The sequence below is a fragment of the Salvelinus namaycush genome, unplaced genomic scaffold (assembly GCF_016432855.1).
Source record: "Salvelinus namaycush isolate Seneca unplaced genomic scaffold, SaNama_1.0 Scaffold3095, whole genome shotgun sequence".
NCBI classification, from domain to species: Eukaryota; Metazoa; Chordata; class Actinopteri; order Salmoniformes; family Salmonidae; genus Salvelinus; species Salvelinus namaycush.
Genome location: NW_024060003.1, coordinates 4,947 through 26,793, shown reverse-complemented (window position 1 = coordinate 26,793; position 21,847 = coordinate 4,947). Strand labels below are relative to the sequence as shown.

The window sequence follows — 21,847 nt, the reverse complement described above, 5'->3', positions numbered from 1 at the left end:
TTTATAGACTCTGTAGTCAGTTTAGAGGATGGATCTGGTTTATATACACTCTGTAGTCAGTTTAGAGGATGGATCTGGTTTATACACACTCTGTAGTCAGTTTAGAGGATGGATCTGGTTTTTATAGACTCTGTAGTCAGTTTAGAGGATGGATCTGGTTTATATACACTCTGTAGTCAGTTTAGAGGATGGATCTGGTTTATATAGACTCTGTAGTCAGTTTAGAGGATGGATCTGGTTTTTATAGACTCTGTAGTCAGTTTAGAGGATGGATCTGGTTTATACACACTCTTTAGTCAGTTTAGAGGATGGATCTGGTTTATATAGACTCTGTAGTCAGTTTAGAGGATGGATCTGGTTTTTATAGACTCTGTAGTCAGTTTAGAGGATGGATCTGGTTTATATAGACTCTGTAGTCAGTTTAGAGGATGGATCTGGTTTATATAGACTCTGTAGTCAGTTTAGAGGATGGATCTGGTTTATATAGACTCTGTAGTCAGTTTAGAGGATGGATCTGGTTTATACACACTCTGTAGTCAGTTTAGAGGATGGATCTGGTTTATATAGACTCTGTAGTCAGTTTAGAGGATGGATCTGGTTTTTATAGACTCTGTAGTCAGTTTAGAGGATGGATCTGGTTTATATAGACTCTGTAGTCAGTTTAGAGGATGGATCTGGTTTATATAGACTCTGTAGTCAGTTTAGAGGATGGATCTGGTTTATATAGACTCTGTAGTCAGTTTAGAGGATGGATCTGGTTTATACACACTCTGTAGTCAGTTTAGAGGATGGATCTGGTTTATACACACTCTGTAGTCAGTTTAGAGGATGGATCTGGTTTATACACACTCTGTAGTCAGTTTAGAGGATGGATCTGGTTTATATAGACTCTGTAGTCAGTTTAGAGGATGGATCTGGTTTATACACACTCTGTAGTCAGTTTAGAGGATGGATCTGGTTTATACACACTCTGTAGTCAGTTTAGAGGGATGGATCTGGTTTATACACACTCTGTAGTCAGTTTAGAGGATGGATCTGGTTTATACACACTCTGTAGTCAGTTTAGAGGGGTGGATCTGGTTTATACACACTCTGTAGTCAGTTTAGAGGGATGGATCTGGTTTATACACACTCTGTAGTCAGTTTAGAGGATGGATCTGGTTTATACACACTCTGTAGTCAGTTTAGAGGATGGATCTGGTTTATACACACTCTGTAGTCAGTTTAGAGGATGGATCTGGTTTATATAGACTCTGTAGTCAGTTTAGAGGATGGATCTGGTTTATATAGACTCGGTAGTCAGTTTAGAGGATGGATCTGGTTTATATAGACTCTGTAGTCAGTTTAGAGGATGGATCTGGTTTTTATAGACTCTGTAGTCAGTTTAGAGGATGGATCTGGTTTATATAGACTCTGTAGTCAGTTTAGAGGATGGATCTGGTTTATGTAGACTCTGTAGTCAGTTTAGAGGATGGATCTGGTTTATATAGACTCTGTAGTCAGTTTAGAGGATGGATCTGGTTTATACACACTCTGTAGTCAGTTTAGAGGATGGATCTGGTTTATACACACTCTGTAGTCAGTTTAGAGGATGGATCTGGTTTTTATAGACTCTGTAGTCAGTTTAGAGGATGGATCTGGTTTATATAGACTCTGTAGTCAGTTTAGAGGGATGGATCTGGTTTATATAGACTCTGTAGTCAGTTTAGAGGATGGATCTGGTTTTTATAGACTCTGTAGTCAGTTTAGGGGATGGATCTGGTTTATATACACTCTGTAGTCAGTTTAGAGGGATGGATCTGGTTTATATAGACTCTGTAGTCAGTTTAGAGGATGGATCTGGTTTATATAGACTCTGTAGTCAGTTTAGAGGGATGTACCTGTCTTTTAGAGAAACCAACACAGCAACAACGGCACTGAGAAAGAACCAGATTCTGGGAGTTATATTTAAAGCAGGAATTGTGAATTTCAGCAACACTGTGAATTTCACTGCTTCTTATTTACTCACTACATTTGCTTCATCATTTACAAGAACTGAATCAATTTACAAGAACTGAATCAATTTACAAGAACACAATAAATTTACAAGAACTGAATGTTTATATGCCAAAAGGTTTTTCCCGCCTTGATTATGTGGGACAGATATCTAGTAGTTGTTACATTGGTCCGTTCAGTTGTTCATATTTATAGCAGAGAGACGAACGGAGTACAAAGGTCTTTAACAAACCTAATCAAGTTAATGAGTTTAATTAAAGATTTAGCCTGAGCAGAAGCACAAGGACTTATTGGAGATAAAGAAAGGTCTTTATTCAACCCTAAGATCATAGGGAAGCCATTTATGAGGCAAGCAATTAGTCCTTCTCAAAGAGATACAAAAGACTTCAATTTAAAGTTGTGGATAATAAAGTTGGATGTGTTTAGAGAAAACTCACGTGAGGAATGAACAGGTAATCCTGACAGTAGTAAACTCAGGTGAAGAATGAACAGGTAATCCTGACAGTAGTAAACTCAGGTGAGGATTGAACAGGTAATCCTGACAGTAGTAAACTCAGGTGAAGAATGAACAAGTAATCCTGACAGTAGTAAACTCAGGTGAGGAATGAACAGGTAATCCTGACAGTAGTAAACTCAGGTGAGGAATGAACAGGTAATCCTGACAGTAGTAAACTCAGGTGAAGAATGAACAGGTAATCCTGACAGTAGTAAACTCAGGTGAGGAATGAACAGGTAATCCTGACAGTAGTAAACTCAGGTGAGGAATGAACAGGTAATCCTGACAGTAGTAAACTCAGGTGAGGAATGAACAGGTAATCTTGACAGTAGTACACTCAGGTGAGGAATGAACAGGTAATCCTGACAGTAGTAAACTCAGGTGAGGAATGAACAGGTAATCCTGACAGTAGTAAACTCAGGTGAGGAATGAACAGGTAATCCTGACAGTAGTAAACTCAGGTGAGGAATGAACAGGTAATCCTGACAGTAGTAAACTCAGGTGAGGAATGAACAGGTAATCCTACTATAACCCTATAATAACCCTGGTATTAACCCTACTATAACCCTGGTATTAAACCTACTATAACCCTGGTATTAAACCTACTATAACCCTGGTATAAACCCAACTTCAACCATACTGTATCCCTGGTATAAACTCTACTATAACCCTACTATAACCCTGGTATAACCCTACTATAACCCTGGTATAAACCCTACTATAACCCTGGTATAAACCCTACTATAACCCTGGTATAAACCCTACTATAACCCTGGTATAAACCCTACTATAACCCTGGTATAAACCCTGGTATAAACCCTACTATAACCCTGGTATAACCCTACTATAACCCTACTATAACCCTGGTATAAACCCTACTATAACACTGGTATAAACCCTACTATAACCCTGGTATAAACCCTACTATAACCCTGGTATAACCCTACTATAACCCTACTATAACCCTGGTATAAACCCTACTATAACACTGGTATAAACCCTACTATAACCCTGGTATAAACCCTACTATAACCCTGGTATAACCCTACTATAACCCTGGTATAAACCCTACTATAACCCTGGTATAAACCCTACTATAACCCTGGTATAACCCTACTATAACCCTGGTATAAACCCTACTATAACCCTGGTATAAACCCTGGTATAACCCTGGTATAACCCTACTATAACCCTGGTATAAACCCTACTATAACCCTGGTATAAACCCTGGTATAAACCCTACTATAACCCTGGTATAAACCCTACCCCATAGTGACAGCAGTTACAGCCTGGAAAGAACAGGTCACCAGGGAGAACATAGTGACAGCAGTTACAGCCTGGGTAGAACAGGTCACCAGAGAGAACATAGTGACAGCAGTTACAGCCTGGGTAGAACAGGTCACCAGGGAGAACATAGTGACAGCAGTTACAGCCTGGGTAGAACAGGTCACCAGGGGGAACATAGTGACAGCAGTTACAGCCTGGGTAGAACAGGTCACCAGGGAGAACATAGTGACAGCAGTTACAGCCTGGGTAGAACAGGTTACCAGGGAGAACATAGTGACACCAGCAGTTACAGCCTGGGTAGAACAGGTCACCAGGGAGAACATAGTGACAGCAGTTACAGCCTGGGTAGAACAGGTCACCAGGGAGAACATAGTGACAGCAGTTACAGCCTGGGTAGAACAGGTCACCAGTGGGAACATAGTGACACCAGCAGTTACAGCCTGGGTAGAACAGGTTACCTTGGAGAACATAGTGACAGCAGTTACAGCCTGGGTAGAACAGGTCACCAGGGAGAACATAGTGACAGCAGTTACAGCCTGGGTAGAACAGGTCACTAGGGAGAACATAGTGACCGCAGCAGTTACAGCCTGGGTAGAACAGGTCACCAGGGAGAACATAGTGACAGCAGTTACAGCCTGGGTAGAACAGGTCACCAGGGAGAACATAGTGACAGCAGTTACAGCCTGGGTAGAACAGGTCACCAGGGAGAACATAGTGACAGCAGTTACAGCCTGGGTAGAACAGGTCACCAGTGGGAACATAGTGACAGCAGTTACAGCCTGGGTAGAACAGGTCACTAGGGAGAACATAGTGACAGCAGTTACAGCCTGGGTAGAACAGGTCACCAGGGAGAACATAGTGACAGCAGTTACAGCCTGGGTAGAACAGGTTACCTTGGAGAACATAGTGACAGCCGTTACAGCCTGGGTAGAACAGGTTACCAGGGAGAACATAGTGACAGCTGTTACAGCCTGGGTAGAACAGGTCACCAGGGAGAACATAGTGACAGCAGTTACAGCCTGGGTAGAACAAGTTACCAGGGAGAACATAGTGACAGCAGTTACAGCCTGGGTAGAACAGGTCACCAGGGAGAACATAGTGACAGCAGTTACAGCTTGGGTAGAACAGGTTACCAGGGAGAACATAGTGACAGCCGTTACAGCCTGGGTAGAACAGGTCACCAGGGAGAACATAGTGACACCAGTTACAGCCTGGGTAGAACAGGTCACCAGGGAGAACATAGTGACAGCAGTTACAGCCTGGGTAGAACAGGACACCAGGGAGAACATAGTGACAGCAGTTACAGCCTGGGTAGAACAGGTCACCAGGGGGAACATAGTGACAGCAGTTACAGCCTGGGTAGAACAGGTCACCAGGGGGAACATAGTGACAGCAGTTACAGCCTGGGTAGAACAGGTCACCAGGGAGAACATAGTGACAGCAGTTACAGCCTGGGTAGAACAGGTCACCAGGGGGAACATAGTGACAGCAGTTACAGCCTGGGTAGAACAGGTCACCAGGGGGAACATAGTGACAGCAGTTACAGCCTGGGTAGAACAGGTCACCAGGGAGAACATAGTGACAGCAGTTACAGCCTGGGTAGAACAGGTCACCAGGGAGAACATAGTGACAGCAGTTACAGCCTGGGTAGAACAGGTCACCAGGGAGAACATAGTGACAGCAGTTACAGCCTGGGTAGAACAGGTCACCAGGGGGAACATAGTGACAGCAGTTACAGCCTGGGTAGAACAGGTCACCAGGGGGAACATAGTGACAGCAGTTACAGCCTGGGTAGAACAGGTCACCAGGGAGAACATAGTGACAGCAGTTACAGCCTGGGTAGAACAAGTTACCAGGGAGAACATACAGTGCATGCGGAAAGTATTCAGACCCCTTGACTTTTTCCACATTTTGTTACTTTACAGCCTTATTCTAAAATGTAATCCCCCTCATCAATCTACACACAATACCCCATAATGACATCACAATACCCAATAATGACATCACAATACCCCATTAAAGATGAAGCAAAAACAGCTTTTTATCTTTTTTTTGCAAATGTATATATATATTTGTTTTTACATATGTAGTCAGACCCTTTACTCAGTACTTTGTTAATAAAACACCTTTGGCAGCGATTACAGCCTTGAGTCTTCTTGGGTATGACGCTACAAGCTTGGCACACCTGTATTTGTGGAGTTTGTCCCATTCTTCTCTGCAGATCCTCTCAAGCTCTGTCAGGTTGGATGAGGAGCGTCGCTGCACAGCTATTTTCAGGTCTCTCCAGAGATGTTAGATCGGGTTCAAGTCCGGGCTCTGGCTGGGTCACTCAAGGACATTCAGAGACTTGTCCCGAAGCCACTCCCGTGTTGTCTTGGCTGTGTGCTTAGGGTCGTTGTCCTGTTGGAAGGTGAACCTTCGCCCCTCAGTCTGAGGTCCTGAGCGCTCTGGAGCAGGTTTTCATCAAGGATCTCTCTGTACTTTGCTCCGTTCATCTTTCCCTCGATCCTGACTAGTCTCCCGACCCTGCCGCTGAAAAACATCCCCACAGCCTGATGCTGCCACCACCATGCTTCACGGTAGGGATGGTGTCAGGTTTCCCCTCCAGACGTGACGCTTGGCTTTCGGACCAATCTTGGTTTTATCAGAGTCTTTAGGTGTCTTTTGGCAAACTCCCAGCGGGCTGTCATGTTCCTTTTACTGAGGAGTGGCTTCCGTCTGGCCTGATTGGTGGAGTGCTGCAGAGATGCTTGTCCTTCTGGAAGGTTCTCCCATCTCCACAGAGGAACTCTGGAGCTCTGTCAGAGTGACCATTGGGTTCTTGGTCACCTCCCTGACCACGGCCCTGCTCGAGTTTTGGTGGTTCCAAACTTCTTCCATTTAAGAATGATGGAGGCCACTGTGTTCTTGGGGACCTTCAATAATGCCTCGGCACAATCCTGTCTCGGAGCTCCACGGACAATTCCTTCAACATCAAGGCTTGATTTTTGATCTGACATGCACTGTGTCAACTGTGGGACCTTATATAGACAGGTGTTAGCCTTTCCAAATCATGTCCAATCAATTGAATTTACCACAGGTGGACTCCAATCAAGTTGTAGCAACATCTCAAGGAAGATCAATGGAAACAGGATGCAGCTGAGCTCAATGTTGAGTCTCGTAAATAAGGTGTTCATGTTTTTATTTTTAGTAAATGTGAAAATATTTCCCCAAAACGTATTTTTTCTCACTTTGTCATTATGGGGTATTGTGATGTCATTATGGGGTATTGTGATGTCATATGGGGTATTGTGTTGTCATTATGGGGTATTGTGATGTCATTATGGGGATTTGTGATGTCTTTATGGGGATTTGTGATGTCATTATGGGGTATTGTGATGTCTTTAAGGGGTATTGTGATGTCATTATGGGGTATTGTGATGTCTTTATGGGGTATTGTGATGTCATTATGGGGTATTGGGATGTCATTGTGGGGTATTGTGTGTAGATTGAAGAGGAAAAACATTTATTTAATCCATTTTAGAATTAGGCTGTAACGTAACTAAATGAGGAAGAAGTCAAGGGGAACTCTTCATATTTCACATGTGGAACTCTTCATATCTCACATGTGGAACTCTTCATATCTCACATGTGGAACTCTTCATATCTCACATGTGGAACTCTTCATATTTCACATGTGGAACTCTTCATATCTCACATGTGGAACTCTTCATATTTCACATGTGGAACTCTTCATATTTCACATAGAGATGTACTAGCCATATCATTTATATTCATGTTTTAGAGACAAAAAGAAAAAACACTTTTATTTTGTGAATAAAGTTGCTCTGATGCTCTACGTTGTAACTGTAACCAGCTGAAGCACCAACAGAAACACTTCATTCAAAAGTAAAAGTGTTAAGTCCCCCAACACGGTAGAAATGCATGGAGGGGTTTTGATGTCATCACCTCTTGTCCCCTCTCCCCAGCTGCCCCCCTCCCACCCCCACAGCCCAGGCATTCCATGGGAAAATAAACTTTCCTTCTGAGGCTGGGAGAAAGCCAGCTATTTTAGGAGTCAGACGTCACACTGCTGCCCTCCTGCTCCGTCCCAAAACTCTCTCTCTCTCTCCCCATGTCCAGTCCAGCCCTCGCTCCCTCCTGCTCCGTCCCAAAACTCTCTCTCTCTCTCCCCATGTCCAGTCCAGTCCCTGCTCCCTCCTGCTCCGTCCCAAAACTCTCTCTCTCTCTCCCCATGTCCAGTCCAGCCCCTGCTCCCTCCTGCTCCGTCCCAAAAGTCTCTCCCTCCCTCCCCATGTCCAGTCCAGCCCCTGCTGCCCTCCTGCTCCGTCCCAAAACTCTCTCTCTCTCCCCATGTCCAGTCCAGTCCCTGCTCCCTCCTGCTCTGTCCCAAAACTCTCTCTCCCCATGTCCAGTCCAGCCCCTGCTGCCCTCCTGCTCCGTCCCAAAACTCCCTCTCTCTCTCCCCATGTCCAGTCCAGTCCCTGCTCCCTCCTGCTCTGTCCCAAAACTCTCTCTCCCCATGTCCAGTCCAACCCCTGCTCCCTCCTGCTCCGTCCCAAAACTCTCTCTCTCTCTCCCCATGTCCAGTCCAGTCCCTGCTGCCCTCCTACTCCGTCCCAAAGCTCCCTCTCTCTCTCCCCATGTCCAGTCCAGTCCCTGCTGCCCTCCTGCTCCGTCCCAAAACTCTCTCTCTCTCCCCATGTCCAGTCCAGTCCCTGCTGCCCTCCTACTCCGTCCCAAAACTCCCTCTCTCTCTCCCCATGTCCAGTCCAATCCCTGCTGCCCTCCTGCTCCGTCCCAAAACTCCCTCTCTCTCTCCCCATGTCCAGTCCAGTCCAGTCCCTGCTCGCTCCAATGCCGTGCTCGTGCTTGTGCTTTGTGTAAATTCTGAATAATCTATAGATCTTGAGCCATGTTTAAGATGACATGGAAGCCCACGTTGAAAAGTTGTGACTCATGCCCCAATAGCTGACATAGAAAAGAACGTATGTTTATTTTCTAAGTTGAGTTTGGCCATCAGTGTAGCGCACATTCAGTTCACAGGGACCTGAGGACTACAGAACATGGTTTCAGTAGGTTACATTACATTACAGGGACCTGAGGACTACAGAACATGTTTTCAGTACATTACATTACATTACATTACATTAGATTACATTACATTACATTACATTAGATTACATTACATTACATCACAGGGACCTGAGGACTACAGAACATGTTTTCAGTATATTACATTACATTACATTAGATTACCTTACATTAGATTAGATTAGATTACATTATATTATACTATACTATATTACATTACATTATATTATACTATATTACATTACATTATATCACATTATATCACATTATATTAGGGGACAAAAAATGTGTCACGTTCCTGACCTGTTTTCTTTTGTCTTGTATTTATTTAGTTGGTCAGGGCGTGAGTTGGGTGGGTTGTCTATGGTTGATTTTCTATGTTGGGATTTTTGTGTTCGGCCGGGTATGATTCTCAATCAGAGGCAGCTGTCAATCGTTGTCCCTGATTGAGAATCATACTTAGGCAGCCGGGGTTCACGTGTGTTTTTGTGGGTGTTTGTTTCCGTGTTTGTATTCGTGCCACACGGGACTGTTGTCGGTTGTTTCATTTTGTTATTTTGTTTCATGTTAGTGTTCAGTTTCGATTTAATAAATTATCATGAGCACTACCCACTCTGCGTGTTGGTCCGATCCATGCTCCTCCTCGTCTGAGGAGGAGAACGACTATGACGACCGTTACAAAATGGTTCATACAATATGCAGTCAATGCACTGTGCATTATTTATAACTAGTTATGGTAGTTGGAAAGCATTGACATACAACTTGTCCCTTTCTAGAATAGAGAGAGAAAGAGAAAGAGCGAGAGAGAGAGCGAGAGAGAGAGAAAGAGCGAGAGAAAGAGCGAGAGAAAGAGCGAGAGAGACGAGAGAGAGAGAGAGAGAGAGAGAGAGAGAGAGAGAGAGAGAGAGAGAGAGAGAGAGAGAGAGAGAGAGAGAGAGAGAGAGAGAGGAATAAGTGTCAGTGTGATCATGATACCTGAATAGTGGCTGCATGACATTGCAGTTTCTCTTCTTTATTTCTGTGTTCAGAACCATGTGAGCCACATGTAAGATATTCAGTAACCAATACACACAATACTCCAAACGCCAGATCAATAATACATTTAAACGTGCTAAAGGATCAAATAGTGGTTAAAACAACAGTGGTTGTGTAGAGAAGCGTATTTTGAATCCAGCCGGACATACGTCACCCTGCTCCTCCACACACTCCACTGGCTTCATGTTGAAGTTCCACTACAAGACGTGGTGTTTACCTACGGAAATGCCCCTCCCTTCCTTCAGGCTATGCTCAAACCCTACACCCCAAACACAGCACTCCGTTCTGCCACCTCTGGTCTCATGGCCCTCCCACCCCTACGTGAGGCCAGTTCCTGCTCACCTCTGGTCTCTTGGCCCTCCCACCCCTACGTGAGGCCAGTTCCTGCTCACCTCTGGTCTCTTGGCCCTCCCACCCCTATGTGAGGCCAGTTCCTGCTCACCTCTGGTCTCTTGGCCCTCCCACCCCTACGTGAGGCCAGTTCCTGCTCACCTCTGGTCTCTTGGCCCTCCCACCCCTATGTGAGGCCAGTTCCTGCTCACCTCTGGTCTCTTGGCCCTCCCACCCCTACGTGAGGCCAGTTCCTGCTCACCTCAGGTCTCATGGCCCTCCCACCCCTACGTGAGGCCAGTTCCTGCTCACCTCAGGTCTCATGGCCCTCCCACCCCTACGGGAGGGCAGTTCCTGCTCAGCCCAGTCCAAGCTGTTCTCATTTGAAACGTTACCTCTTCGAACAGTCTCTTTAGAAACATGACCCCTCCCCCATTAAAATAATAATAATTAACCAGCACTCAACCCCCCCTCTTCTAGCTCTGATTCTACTGATAGCTATATTATTGAGGAACATTTGACTTTCTATGCCTGTGACCCCTAGACCCCCTGCCTGTGACCCCCTAGACCCCCTGCCTGTGACTACCTAGACCCCCTGCCTGTGACCACCTAGACCACCTGCCTGTGACCCCCTAGACCCCCTGCCTGTGACCCCCTAGACCCCCTGCCTGTGACCCCCTAGACCCCCTGCCTGTGACTCCCTAGACCCCCTGCCTGTGACTCCCTAGACCACCTGCCTGTGACCCCCTAGACCCCCTGCCTGTGACCACCTAGACCACCTGCCTGTGACCCCCTAGACCCCCTGCCTGTGACCCCCTAGACCCCCTGCCTGTGACCCCCTAGACCCCCTGCCTGTGACTACCTAGACCCCCTGCCTGTGACCACCTAGACCACCTACCTGTGACCCCCTAGACCCCCTGCCTGTGACCCCCTAGACCCCTGCCTGTGACCCTTTAGACCCCCTGTCTGTGACCCCCTAGACCCCCTGCCTGTGACCCACTAGACCCCCTGCCTGTGACCACCTAGACCACCTGCCTGTGACCCCCTAGACCCCCTGCCTGTGACTACCTAGACCCCCTGCCTGTGACCCACTAGACCCCCTGCCTGTGACTACCTAGACCCCCTGTCTGTGACCCCCTAGACCCCCTGCCTGTGACTACCTAGACCCCCTGCCTGTGACCCACTAGACCCCCTGCCTGTGACTACCTAGACCCCCTGTCTGTGACCCCCTAGACCCCCTGCCTGTGACCCCCTAGACCCCCTGCCTGTGACTACCTAGACCCCCTGCCTGTGACCCACTAGACCCCCTGCCTGTGACCCCCTAGACCCCCTGCCTGTGACCCACTAGACCCCCTGCCTGTGACCCCCTAGACCCCCTGCCTGTGACCCACTAGACCCCCTGCCTGTGACCCCCTAGACCCCCTGCCTGTGACCCCCTAGACCCCCTGCCTGTGACCCCCTAGACCCCCTGCCTGTGACCCCCTAGACCCCCTGCCTGTGACCCCCTAGATCCCCTGCCTGTGACCCCCTAGACACCCTGCCTGTGACCCCCTAGACCCCCTGCCTGTGACCCCCTAGACCCCCTGCCTGTGACCCCCTAGACCCCCTGCCTGTGACCCACTAGACCCCCTGCCTGTGACCCCCTAGACCCCCTGCCTGTGACCCACTAGACCCCCTGCCTGTGACCCCCTAGACCCCTTGCCTGTGACCCCCTAGACCCCCTGCCTGTGACCCCCTAGACCCCCTGCCTGTGACCCCCTAGACCCCCTGCCTGTGACCCCCTAGACCCCCTGCCTGTGACCCCCTAGACCCCCTGCCTGTGACCCCCTAGACCCCCTGCCTGTGACCCACTAGACCCCCTGCCTGTGACTACCTAGACCTCCTGCCTGTGACCCCCTAGACCCCCTGCCTGTGACTACCTAGACCCCCTGCCTGTGACTACCTAGACCCCCTGCCTGTGACCCCCTAGACCCCCTGCCTGTGACCCCCTAGACCCCCTGCCTGTGACTACCTAGACCACCTGCCTGTGACCCACTAGACCCCCTGCCTGTGACCCCCTAGACCCCCTGCCTGTGACCCCCTAGACCCCCTGCCTGTAACCCCCTAGACCCCCTGCCTGTGACCCCCTAGACCCCCTGCCTGTGACCCCCTAGACCCCCTGCCTGTGACCCCCTAGACCCCCTGCCTGTGACCCCCTAGACCCCCTGCCTGTGACCCCCTAGACCCCCTGCCTGTAACCCCCTAGACCCCCTGCCTGTGACCCCCTAGACCTCCTGCCTGTGACCCACTAGACCCCCTGCCTGTGACCCCCTAGACCCCCTGCCTGTGACCCACTAGACCCCCTGCCTGTGACTACCTAGACCCCCTGCCTGTGACCCCCTAGACCCCCTGCCTGTGACCCCCTAGACCCCCTGCCTGTGACCCCCTAGATCCCCTGCCTGTGACCCCCTAGACCCCCTGCCTGTGACCCCCTAGACCCCCTGCCTGTGACTACCTAGACCCCCTGCCTGTGACCCCCTAGATCCCCTGCCTGTGACCCCCTAGACCCCCTGCCTGTGACCCCCTAGACCCCCTGCCTGTGACCCCCTAGACCCCCTGCCTGTGACCCCCTAGACCCCCTGCCTGTGACCTCCTAGACCCCCTGCCTGTGACCCCCTAGACCCCCTGCCTGTGACCCCCTAGACCCCCTGCCTGTGACCACCTAGACCACCTGCCTGTGACCCACTAGACCCCCTGCCTGTGACCCCCTAGACCACCTGCCTGTGACTACCTAGACCCCCTGCCTGTGACCCCCTAGACCCCCTGCCTGTGACCCCATAGACCTCCTGCCTGTGACCACCTAGACCCCCTGCCTGTGACCCACTAGACCCCCTGCCTGTGACCCCCTAGACCACCTGCCTGTGACTACCTAGACCCCCTGCTTGTGACCCCCTAGACCCCCTGCCTGTGACCCCATAGACCTCCTGCCTGTGACCCCCTAGACCACCTGCCTGTGACTACCTAGACCCCCTGCCTGTGACCACCTAGACCCCCTGCCTGTGACCCCCTAGACCCCCTGCCTGTGACCCACTAGACCCCCTGCCTGTGACTACCTAGACCTCCTGCCTGTGACCCCCTAGACCCCCTGCCTGTGACCCCCTAGACCCCCTGCCTGTGACTACCTAGACCCCCTGCCTGTGACCACCTAGACCACCTGCCTGTGACCCCCTAGACCTCCTGCCTGTGACCCCCTAGACCTCCTGCCTGTGACCCCCTAGACCCCCTGCCTGTGACCCCCTAGACCACCTGCCTGTGACTACCTAGACCCCCTGCCTGTGACCCCCTAGACCCCCTGCCTGTGACCCACTAGACCCCCTGCCTGTGACCCCCTAGACCCCCTGCCTGTGACCTCCTAGACCCCCTGCCTGTGACCCCCTAGACCCCCTGCCTGTGACCCCCTAGACCCCCTGCCTGTGACCACCTAGACCACCTGCCTGTGACCCACTAGACCCCCTGCCTGTGACCCCCTAGACCACCTGCCTGTGACTACCTAGACCCCCTGCCTGTGACCCCCTAGACCCCCTGCCTGTGACCCCATAGACCTCCTGCCTGTGACCACCTAGACCCCCTGCCTGTGACCCACTAGACCCCCTGCCTGTGACCCCCTAGACCACCTGCCTGTGACTACCTAGACCCCCTGCTTGTGACCCCCTAGACCCCCTGCCTGTGACCCCATAGACCTCCTGCCTGTGACCCCCTAGACCACCTGCCTGTGACTACCTAGACCCCCTGCCTGTGACCACCTAGACCCCCTGCCTGTGACCCCCTAGACCCCCTGCCTGTGACCCACTAGACCCCCTGCCTGTGACTACCTAGACCTCCTGCCTGTGACCCCCTAGACCCCCTGCCTGTGACCCCCTAGACCCCCTGCCTGTGACTACCTAGACCCCCTGCCTGTGACCACCTAGACCACCTGCCTGTGACCCCCTAGACCTCCTGCCTGTGACCCCCTAGACCTCCTGCCTGTGACCCCCTAGACCCCCTGCCTGTGACCCCCTAGACCACCTGCCTGTGACTACCTAGACCCCCTGCCTGTGACCCCCTAGACCCCCTGCCTGTGACCCACTAGACCCCCTGCCTGTGACCCCCTAGACCCCCTGCCTGTGACCCACTAGACCCCCTGCCTGTGACTACCTAGACCCCCTGCCTGTGACCCCCTAGACCCCCTGCCTGTGACCCCCTAGACCCCCTGCCTGTGACTACCTAGACCCCCTGCCTGTGACTACCTAGACCCCCTGCCTGTGACCCACTAGACCCCCTGCCTGTGACCCACTAGACCCCCTGCCTGTGACCCCCCAGACCCCCTGCCTGTGACCCCCCCAGACCCCCTGCCTGTGACCCCCTAGACCACCTGCCTGTGACCCCCTAGACACCCTGCCTGTGACCCCCTAGATCCCCTGCCTGTGACCCCCCCAGACCCCCTGCCTGTGACCCCCTAGACCTCCTGCCTGTGACCCCCTAGACACCCTGCCTGTGACCCCCCAGACCCCCTGCCTGTGACCCCCTAGACCACCTGCCTGTGACCCCCTAGACACCCTGCCTGTGACCCCCTAGATCCCCTGCCTGTGACCCCCCCAGACCCCCTGCCTGTGACCCCCTAGACCTCCTGCCTGTGACCCACTAGCTATCTTAAGATCAATGAACCAACTGTAAGTCTTTCTGGATAAGATGTAAATGTAAAAATATAAATGTAGAAATATGTGAATATCAAATTGCATATTTTATGGTTCCAGTCAATAGATGTGCTCAAATATCAGTTGAATCACATTCAGAGACCAAGCATGTATGTGTTTTCTCTCTTCGATGAGAGAGCGTCTACACGTCAGCGTGGGGAGGGCTTTGCTATTTTAAATGCTGTGGATGTAACAGTCAATAGACCAGACTAGCTGAGCGAACGGGAAGGGGATGGGAGAAGCCGTTGGTCACAGGGAGGAAAATACAAACAAAAATAACCCGTCCGCAGACGTGAGAGAAGGAATAGCACCACCAGTAGACAAACAGGCTGAGACGAGGCACGGAGAGAGGAGACACAGAGACGAGGCACGGAGAGAGGAGACACAGAGACGAGACACGGAGAGGAGGCACGGAGAGAGGAGACACAGAGACGAAACACTGAGAGGAGACACGGAGAGAGGAGACACAGAGAGAGGAGACACAGAGAGAGGAGACACAGAGAGAGGAGACACAGAGACGAGACAGAGAGGAGACACAGAGAGGAGACACAGAGAGGAGACACGGAGAGGAGACACAGAGAGGAGACACGGAGAGAGGAGACACGGAGAGAGAGAGAGAGAGCGGAGCCCTTTCCATCATTCCACAAGTGACTGCTTGGTCTTGTTTGTCACAAAATAGCGCGGAAGGACTAAAAACGCACGAGTAGAGGGGGGATTGGGGGGGGGGGGAAGTACGACACGAACAATAGCGGGGTCTTTGGAGAGAGAAGCTGTTGCCCTTTTTGGGGGAGAACCATGACAGTAGTGCCCAGAGAGAACCACGATGAGACCGTGGCACTAACCGCCCTGTCCCAAGATGTGTTCGACCCGGCGGACCAGCGGACGGACCAGGACTGCTGCGAGCGCGTGGTCATCAACGTCTCCGGGCTGCTCTTTGAAACCCAGCTGAAAACGCTCGCTCAGTTCCCCACCACTTTACTGGGGGACCCGAGGAAGAGAATGCGCTTCTTTGACCCTCTGAGGAACGAGTACTTCTTCGACAGGAACCGACCCAGTTTCGACGCCATCCTCTACTATTACCAGTCTGGCGGCCGCCTCAGGAGACCAGTCAACGTCCCCTTGGACATATTTATGGAGGAGATCAAATTTTACCAATTGGGAGAAGATGTGATCGAGAATTTTAAGGAGGATGAGGGATTTATAAAAGAAGAGGAGAGACCGTTACCGGAAAATGAGTTTCAACGACAGGTCTGGCTTCTGTTTGAATACCCGGAGAGTTCGGGACCCGCCAGAGGGATTGCTATTGTCTCTGTTCTGGTGATTTTAATTTCTATTGTCATCTTCTGTTTGGAGACGCTGCCTGAGTTTAGGGATGAAAAAGAGAAAAACTGGGACGCCGAGCCGTCGTTGAATGGAACTAACAGCTCTAAGAAGCCCAATCCATTCACAGATCCTTTCTTCATAGTGGAGACCCTGTGTATCATCTGGTTCTCCTTCGAGCTCTTCGTCAGGTTCCTCGCCTGCCCCTCCAAAACTGCTTTTTTCAAAAACATGATGAACACCATCGACATTGTGGCCATTATGCCCTATTTCATCACGCTGGGCTTGGAGCTGGCGGAGCACCAAGGAAACGGACAGCAAGCCATGTCTCTGGCCATCCTCAGGGTCATTCGGCTGGTCAGGGTGTTTAGGATCTTCAAGTTGTCCAGACACTCCAAGGGGCTTCAGATATTGGGACAAACCCTCAAAGCCAGTATGAGAGAGTTGGGGTTGCTCATTTTCTTCCTCTTCATCGGAGTCATCCTCTTCTCCAGCGCAGTCTACTTCGCCGAAACCGACGATCCAGACTCCGGCTTCAGCTCGATCCCCGACGCGTTCTGGTGGGCTGTGGTCTCCATGACTACCGTTGGCTACGGGGACATGTGCCCGGTGACCATAGGAGGCAAGATCGTGGGCTCTCTGTGCGCCATAGCCGGTGTGCTCACCATCGCGTTACCGGTCCCCGTCATCGTGTCCAACTTCAACTACTTCTATCACCGGGAGACTGAGCACGAGGAGCAGTTCCAATACACCCATGTGACGTGTGGCCAGCAGCAACAACCGTCTTTTGGTGAATTAAAGAACAGTGACAGCCAACCATCGCTTTCCAAATCGGACTTCATAGCCACGGAGGACGCCGACTCTATCAAACATACCAACTGCAGCCCACACAAAGCGCACTGCAGCCCACACAAAGCGTACACGGGGAAACTCACTAATGTATGATTGTAGAGCAAACAGAAAATACCCAGCAATGGAAAAACAGGCATAGCCTAGAAGATATTCAGAGAAACCATGCGTTTCTTTCTGTGAGTAGCATACACCCCCAATTCTGCGCTCTGACTAGAGTAACGTTTGACTCTCTCTTATTTCCGGTGTATCTGTATCTGCTGAAGGAATTATTTTAATAGATTAATCAAAACGGTGGATTAATCAAAACGTGACTCCTGATCTCACCTGAAAACAGTCTTCCGTTACGCGCACAGCTCTTCTTCGCTTGTTGGTTGTAAACATAATTAAGAGGCTATATTTAGCCTCATAAACAACAACCATGATCAACCAATCCCCCCTAATTGTAGCACTTTATTCATGTTCTCTTAGTAAAGTCTAATTGATTCAGACTAATCGCTTGTCCGTTTTCTTTTTCTTCCGTTTTCTAAAAGTATACATATTGATTTGCCTGTTTGGTGTTGAAGAGATATATAACATAATAGGACCAATTTGTCTAAAATTACTTGAATGAATCTTATACCTTCAGGGCATTGTAATTACTTATTAAAACCCCAAGGTCACCCAGTGACTCTACCCACAACGCCCTATTTATTTACACCATATCCACGTAATGCGTTTTTCCATTAGACCGTTAGAGTGGGGTTTTACTGGGCAGCGCTGCCTGGCAGCAGACCCTCTATCCTCTCTGTCAACTGTGTTGAGGGAACAGGCATAACGGAGGTCTATCCATCCATGCAGAGATGCCATTGTCTTTGATAGTAGAGCCTCGGTGGTGCGGGTCCCTCTAGGAGCTGCGCATCCACTCCAATAAGTATCTGTCGCTGGAGAATTCACACCTTGACAAGCCATTGAGGAGGCTAGACATTACGCACAGCCCACAATTGCCCTCTAAAATGACCACAGGCACTATTCAAATGATTTATATGTACGGATCAATAAACGAACAGCATCGAATCTGAATCGAATGAATCAAATATGATACTATTGACATTGTTTACAACATTTCGTCTTTTTTAAATTATTTTTATTATACAATCTCACCAAAACTATATAAGTAGGTAGGAGGCCTATTAGCGAATAGTGCACTAGATAATACTAGATAATATCAAGTCTCTCGGATGATTCTTCTTCTTGGGATATTACAGATGAATGAATGAATGCGTTTAACAACTTGGCGTGGGGGTAGGAAATGAACAGAGCGCCTTGTAGTGTTCAGACAGACGGTCAGATGCGGAGTATATTTGGACCCAGAGCGCCGCTTTGTGGACAGTTCGGCAACTGCAGACGCGGTGTGGAAGCTGGTTAGTTTCTATAGCAACCTTCCAGACTGTTCTGACAGGGGAAATATGTTACTGTCTGCCGTTAAACAGAACAGAGGACGGAAGGATTGACTGACGACCTGATTGAAGGTGTTTTCATTGTAACCCAATGAATGCTGCTACACAGCGCCCGACTTGAGTTATGTAGAAATATGATTAAATGATAACGAAGATGATTTTGGCAGCTATGTTCGTGTCCTGGGATGAATGGTTATATATGGTGTCGTCTAGACAGGCAGAGAAAGCAGAGACAGACAGAGACCTATACTGCAGGCAGAAATGTATTGATATCAGAATCACTAGAAACCCATATTGTCTTTGGTAAAAAAAACTCCCCTGACTCCGAGGCAGAAGGATCAACAGCTTATTGGCCACTTATATCACCAGCGTTGTACAAGTCACCTTGCGTTCCAGGACACCTTGCGTTCCAGGACACCTTGCGTTCCAGGACAACTACATTTCAGGACACCTTGTCTTCTGATGCCGTGTGACATCGCAATATCACTTTGCTACAGTGGACTACTACCTGACCACACTGACCCCCTCCATCCCTCTCCACCCCCCTTCTCCATCACCATGTCACCTGACCACACTGACCCCCTCCATCCCTCTCCATCCCCCTTCTCCATCACCATGTCACCTGACCACACTGACCCCCTCCATCCCTCTCCATCCCCCTTCTCCATCACCATGTCACCTGACCACACTGACCCCCTCCATCCCTCTCCATCCCCCTTCTCCATCACCATGTCACCTGACCACACTGACCCCCTCCATCCCTCTCCATCCCCCTTCTCCATCACCATGTCACCTGACCACACTGACCCCCTCCATCCCTCTCCATCCCCCTTCTCCATCACCATGTCACCTGACCACACTGACCCCCTCCATCCCTCTCCATCCCCCTTCTCCATCACCATGTCACCTGACCACACTGACCCCCTCCATCCCTCTCCATCCCCCTTCTCCATCACCATGTCACCTGACCACACTGACCCCCTCCATCCCTCTCCATCCCCCTTCTCCATCACCATGTCACCTGACCACACTGACCCCCTCCATCCCTCTCCATCCCCCTTCTCCATCACCATGTCACCTGACCACACTGACCCCCTCCATCCCTCTCCATCCCCCTTCTCCATCACCATGTCACCTGACCACACTGACCCCCTCCATCCCTCTCCATCCCCCTTCTCCATCACCATGTCACCTGACCACACTGACCCCCTCCATCCCTCTCCATCCCCCTTCTCCATCACCATGTCACCTGACCACACTGACCCCCTCCATCCCTCTCCATCCCCCTTCTCCATCACCATGTCACCTGACCACACTGACCCCCTCCATCCCTCTCCATACCCCTTCTCCATCACCATGTCACCTGACCACACTGACCCCCTCCATCCCTCTCCATCCCCCTTCTCCATCACCATGTCACCTGACCACACTGACCCCCTCCATCCCTCTCCATCCCCCTTCTCCATTACCATGTCACCTGACTCCACTGACCCCCCCCTGACCCCCTCCATCCCCCTCACCATGTCACCTGACTCCACTGACCCCCCCCTGACCCCCTCCATCCCCCTCACCATGTCACCTGACTCCACTGACCCCCTCCGTCCCCTTTCTACCAGCCATGTTGTGGTGCATCTCAGCTAAAAGAGGTGGAATCAAATAACCGTTGGAATAGATTATGACAGACGTTTCCGCGTCAGGAAAGTACGGATAACTAACTCAGCGCCCCATTGGTTGGATTTACCAGAGGAGAGGGCGGGGACCTGCTGCAGATGACAGATGCAGAAGCCAATCAGGTTGGAATCAATAGCAAAAACGGCATAGACCAACAGACCCATTGGCCAATGCAATGCAACAGGACGGCCGACTGCTAAGACGCCTGGACTACAGTGTCTCCTGGAGATGTGACGTGGGAAGATGACAGCTGCCGGAGAGACAGACACATGGAGGTGAGTTGTGGTGGTAGAACGTCGTCACAATACACCTGTAGCCTCATTCCAGACTGAGCACAGACCTACGGTCATATAGCTAGATATAGACCTGTAGCCTCATTCCAGACTGAGCACAGACCTACGGTCATATACGGAGGAGTAGCTAGATATAGACCTACAGTCATATACAGAGGAGTAGCTAGATATAGACCTACGGTCATATACAGAGGAGTAGCTAGATATAGACCTGTAGCCTCATTCCAGACTGAGCACAGACCTACAGTCATATAGCTAGATATAGACCTGTAGCCTCATTCCAGACTGAGCACAGACCTGCAGTCATATACAGAGGAGTAGCTAGATATAGACCTGTAGCCTCATTCCAGACTGAGCACAGACCTACAGTCATATACAGAGGAGTAGCTAGATATAGACCTGTAGCCTCATTCCAGACTGAGCACAGACCTACGGTCATATACGGAGGAGTAGCTAGATATAGACCTACAGTCATATACGGAGGAGTAGCTAGATATAGACCTACGGTCATATACGGAGGAGTAGCTAGATATAGACCTACAGTCATATACAGAGCGGTAGCTAGATATAGACCTACAGTCATATACAGAGGAGTAGCTAGATATAGACCTACAGTCATATACAGAGCGGTAGCTAGATATAGACCTACAGTCATATACAGAGGAGTAGCTAGATATAGACCTACAGTCCTATACAGAACAGTAGCTAGATATAGACCTACAGTCATATACAGAGCAGTAGCTAGATATAGACCTACAGTCATATACAGAGCAGTAGCTAGATATAGACCTACAGTTATATACAGAGCAGTAGCTAGATATAGACCTACAGTCCTATACAGAGCAGTAGCTAGATATAGACCTACAGTCCTATACAGAGCAGTAGCTAGATATAGACCTACGGTCATATACAGAGGAGTAGCTAGATATAGACCTACAGTCCTATACAGAACAGTAGCTAGATATAGACCTACAGTCCTATACAGAGCAGTAGCTAGATATAGACCTACGGTCATATACAGAGGAGTAGCTAGATATAGACCTACAGTCCTATACAGAGCAGTAGCTAGATAAAGACCTACAGTCATATACAGAGCAGTAGCTAGATATAGACCTACAGTCCTATACAGAACAGTAGCTAGATATAGACCTACGGTCATATACAGAGGAGTAGCTAGATATAGACCTACAGTCCTATACAGAACAGTAGCTAGATATAGACCTACAGTCCTATACAGAGCAGTAGCTAGATATAGACCTACGGTCATATACAGAGCAGTAGCTAGATATAGACCTACAGTCATATACAGAACAGTAGCTAGATATA

The 21,847-nt window shown here is 49.9% G+C and overlaps 1 protein-coding gene across 1 annotated transcript; it reads left to right on the top strand.

Annotated features, from left to right (window-relative positions):
* Positions 1–15,702: 15,702 nt before the first annotated feature.
* Positions 15,703–19,144, top strand: LOC120039924 (shaker-related potassium channel tsha2-like). Its single transcript, XM_038985241.1, has one exon. The coding sequence runs from the start codon at positions 15,745–15,747 to the stop codon at positions 17,212–17,214; it is 1,470 nt and encodes a 489-aa protein (XP_038841169.1). The 5' UTR covers positions 15,703–15,744; the 3' UTR covers positions 17,215–19,144.
* The last annotated feature ends 2,703 nt before the right edge of the window (positions 19,145–21,847 follow it).